Source organism: Guillardia theta (assembly GCF_000315625.1).
Source record: "Guillardia theta CCMP2712 unplaced genomic scaffold GUITHscaffold_127, whole genome shotgun sequence".
Taxonomy (NCBI): domain Eukaryota; class Cryptophyceae; order Pyrenomonadales; family Geminigeraceae; genus Guillardia; species Guillardia theta.
In genome coordinates, this window is record NW_005434547.1 from 78,144 (window position 1) to 82,394 (window position 4,251).

The window sequence follows — 4,251 nt, forward strand, 5'->3', positions numbered from 1 at the left end:
ATGGTCCTGTGACCATGGCGTAAGATCGCTCGCAAAAGGCAGAGTACTGGAAAATGTTGCTCAAAATTTCTATTCTTGAGAATAAATTTGAAGTTTGAAGATAAAAAAAACACATTAGCTTACCTAATATCCCCGCACGGCCTGCAGGGACTTGTGGCGCACCCTAGACAGTCTCATGCGGGGAGGTCACGAGGATGCTGAGATGGTCACGTTACCGCTGCTTTACAAGGGCCGTGTGTGTAAGACAGCCCGCCTCAAGTAAAAGGACATTAAGAAGATCAATTCTAATACAGGTCCTAGTAAATAACTGATGTCCCCTGAGTACCTGTCGACTCTGGACCATTCCATGCTTCATTCCAAGTTCCACGGGCCGTGAGAACTGGCGAGGGGCATTTTTTGAAAGCAGGACTCCCCTGATCACGGCCCGTACTGATTTCAAGTTAACTACCGCCGCCTGGGCGGCCCCGGCGGCCGGGCGCGGCGGGCCGGCGCACTGTCACCGTGGCACTGTCCGGCCCGCCCGCCGCCCGGTCACCGCGGCCGGGCCGCCCCGGCGAGACTGACTCGCCGAGTCAGCCCGGCCGCCGGGCTCGGAAAGCGGCAACGCACAGGCTGCGGCATCCGGGCCGGGCTCACTGCCCGTGCGCGGCTGCGCGCCGCCGTGATCGGGCCCGGGGGGGCCGAAGCCTTGAAAGGGCCTTTCAACGGCAGCCCGGCCGCCGGCCGCCCCCAGGCTTCGGATCCGAGGTGACTCCGGACGACGGTGCCGCAGTGCGGCGGCCCGGGAAGCGGCATACTACTAGGCCGCTAGGCTATGATACTCAGTGACTAGTGCACCGTGATTACTAGCGATGAGAATGATCGGATGCGCCCGGGGGGCATCGTCACCCCGGGCCGTCATCGGACTCCGGGAGCATCCTGGCGGCGGCCCGCCAGTGGTCTGGCCACCGGCGTGACCGGCCGGGCCCGCCGCGGGGGCGCGGCCGCCGCAGTGCGCCGACGGTATCATTCAACTGGCTACAGGCTGACTGTGACCGTTTGAACCGTTCGGACTCCCGGGAGTCACAGCCTCGGCCTGTCGAGCCTTCAACTCAGTTACGGAGTCACACTACCGTACGGCCGGGCGGCCCCGGGCCGACTCGGACCGGGCCGGCGTACTAACTTCAAGCCACGGCCCTAGTGACTGAGTCGGAGTATTCCGACCGTACCGTGCGTCCCGGCGGGCACAGCCAGGCCGCCGGACTCCGGTCCATCCGATGATGAGCGGCTGGTACCAACGTGACTGTGGCCGGGATAAAGTTTTACTCAAAGTTAAGTTAAAAATCAGTACGAGGACAATCAGGCTTGACCCGTGGCAGTCCAGGCTGCGACGCCGCACCGTTGCCGTGATTTTTACTGATCATCGGATTCCGAGTCATAAGAGAACTACAGAGCCTTTGTTGATGTCTTGCAACTTATCATTGAGGCACATTCTTTGCTTCAATAGCTGAAGGAAGAACGTCGGAATCCCAGCTTCACCTTCCTTCCCAGGAGCGAGCACCAGATCTCGGAACTGCACAATGATCGGTTTGTCTGGAAACAAAAAGAACTCGTGATACGCGCGAGCTGCACACTCGAGTAGGCTAGAGTCATGGTGCCCAACGTTCTCCATCAGTGCGAGGCGCCTCCGGTTCTTTCCTTGCTCGTGTATGGCAACAGCATGCTTGTAGTGGATCATCTCATCTCTCATCCCATGCACGATGACGCAGGGGCAGGTCAGACCCCTCATTTTCTCTACGTTGTTCCAGTCTGAGCACCCGGTGGATAGCAGCGATCCGAGGTTCCCAGCAACGTCGCGCGCGACGTCTTGGATGGAGGTAAAGGGGGAGATGGCAACGATTCCTCCAGCCAGTCCCGAGCTGGCGACATGGAAGGCTGGGCCTGTGCCGATGGATCTGCCCCATATCACAATCTGCTGGGGCTGCAGAGACAGGAAGTCTGCCGCCCACAGACATGCTGCCATGACGCTCTCGTTGAGCCCCTTGGAGGAGGGGCAGCCCTTGCAGGCGCCATACCCGGGGTACTCGGGGACGAGGACGTGGCACTGCAGCGCCTGCCGCAGGTACTCGGCCGTAGGATAGACGCTCTTGAGGTCCTCTGCGTTGGCGTGGCAAAAGATCACCAGCGAGGTCGAGCTGCTCCTCTGCAGGAACAGGCATGGGACTTCGAAATCCTCGTCCTCCGAGGAGCGGATGCAAATCAGCTCCTCCTGCCGAAAGTCTTTGAAGGTGTACCTGCTCTTGCGCGACCCGGCAAAGATGTAGTCGTCTAGGATGTGCTTGCTGCCAAAGACCTTGTCGAGCAGATTCATTCTGTTCGTCCTGCTCCCTTCGATTCAAAGGTTCTTGCAAATATGTCCAGCCTTCTTAGTTCGCTAGGTCAGCTGAGACTTTTCCGCAGTAAGCAAACTTCTCACAACCCGAACCTATAGGACCCGAACCTGTCTGCCATGTATAATCCACTCAATCATTCCATTCTTGTATCATGATGTATCAATAGCTTGCTTCTTAGTATGAGTCCGCACTGATTTCTTGTCAGACCTCCTGTGTCTCGTGTGACAAGCTGTGCCCAACGATCGCAAAACAAACTTAAGAGATTCAAACGCCTTATTTCCGCTGTTGTGATCCTCCTCCAGCAAACTCAATAATGCTTCCTTGCTGGAATGAACAACTCTCGTGCTGCTTCCCTCCTCTCGTTGACTTTAAGCTGACCTCAGGACACGCCCTGTGCTCCCCTCCCTTCCTCTTCCCCTTCCCGCTCGCTTCTCCTTGCTGCCGGACTGGGCGATTTCAATTTCCCGGCCGTGGTGCCCTCCTGGTAGGTACGGTAGTATGGCACCAGGGGTGGGGTAGTAATGGTCATGAAAGGAGGGGTGCGATCTACTTTCCATACCAAGTTGAGCTCCGATAGTATGGTAGTACCCCCCCTATAGACCCTCAGAGTACAGGTCAGGTCCGGGGCCTCCCGGAACTTCGGAAGCTCCGATGAGGTCGGAGTACCCCCCCTTCCCAGACTAACTTCAGTCACGGTAGCCTCCTCTACTCTCCCGGTTGTCCTCGTACTGATTTTAACTTAACTTTGAGTAAACTATACGGCGGCGGTGGGGGGAGCCTGCCATGCCGAGGGCCTCAAAGCCAACCGTTGCGGAACCGTTGGAGTCACGGGCCACGTTTGAGTGAGTCAAGTTTCAAGGCTGCGGCTGCGGCATTTTCAACTCAGTGAGTTCCGGCACTCAGGCTGAAAAACGGTACGCCTACGGTACCGGCGTCGAGCCTGCCTCCCCGGCCACGGACTCGCCAGTCACGGTCAGCTGATCGCCACTGATCGGACTCAGCCTTGGTGCAGGCCCGGGGGCGGCTGGCCGGCCCGGCCCCCGGGGTGCCGCTGTGCGCTGCCCGGGCGAGCCCGGCGGAGGCTGGGCCCGGAGCACACGGTTTGATTATTCACAACTTAAAAACGTCCGAGCCTGCCCTGACTCCGGGATGTGACAAAACTTTGAAAACTCAGTGAGAATCAACGTTGAGGTGGCAGCTTGACGTTCACAAGGCACTACTGAGAAGTGACTGAGGTGTCCCTGGCCCAAGCTCCATCAGTGCTGCAAGGAAGAGCTGCCGGACGGATCTGATCCAGCTGGGAAAGGGACGACAGTCAGTCAGGGCCTGCTGCCCTCCGGAGCCGAGCCTGACCTGCTGCGTGCGATCCTTGAAGGGATGGAGTCGGAGCAAGCGCGAAGGAGGAGCCAGTGGAGGCGCTTCCTGCTGCTGCTGCTACTGCCGAGTCAGACGGTCAGGATAGAAGGCTCAGCGGCTCAGTCGAGCCTGACCTCCTGCGGCGGCGTTGACTTGGAGCGGCATGCTGGTTTTGTGGTGAGCGATGAAGACGAGACCGGGAGAGGAAGAGAGAGAAAAGTGGAGGGGTAAAGAGAAGGGGAGGAGAGAAGAAAATTGGAAAGGAAGAGAGAAAAAGGGGAGAGAGGGAGGGGAAAGGAGCTGCACGGTGGTAGCAAAGTGTGCTGGGTGTGGACAAGATCGGACAGAAACGAAGAAGGCAGGTGAAGAAAGGGGGAAGCGAAGGGGAAGCGAATGAGGAAGGGAGAGGAAGGGGGAGGAAGGGAGAGGAAGGGAGAGGAAGGGAGAGGAAGGTAGGAGAGAGGAAGTAGGAAAATATCCGAAGGGAAGGGTGGTAGAAGGGAGAAGGAGGAGGAGGAGGAGG

At 58.4% G+C, this 4,251-nt stretch overlaps 1 protein-coding gene across 1 annotated transcript; it reads right to left on the reverse strand.

The window, feature by feature from the left end:
- Nucleotides 1–1,579: 1,579 nt before the first annotated feature.
- Nucleotides 1,580–2,203, reverse strand: GUITHDRAFT_60584 (hypothetical protein; the record flags this gene model as incomplete). Its single annotated transcript, XM_005822319.1, has 1 exon — nt 1,580–2,203. A coding segment is annotated over one exon (624 nt), but the record flags the coding sequence as incomplete, so codon positions are not given.
- Between the last annotated feature and the right edge of the window lie 2,048 nt (nt 2,204–4,251).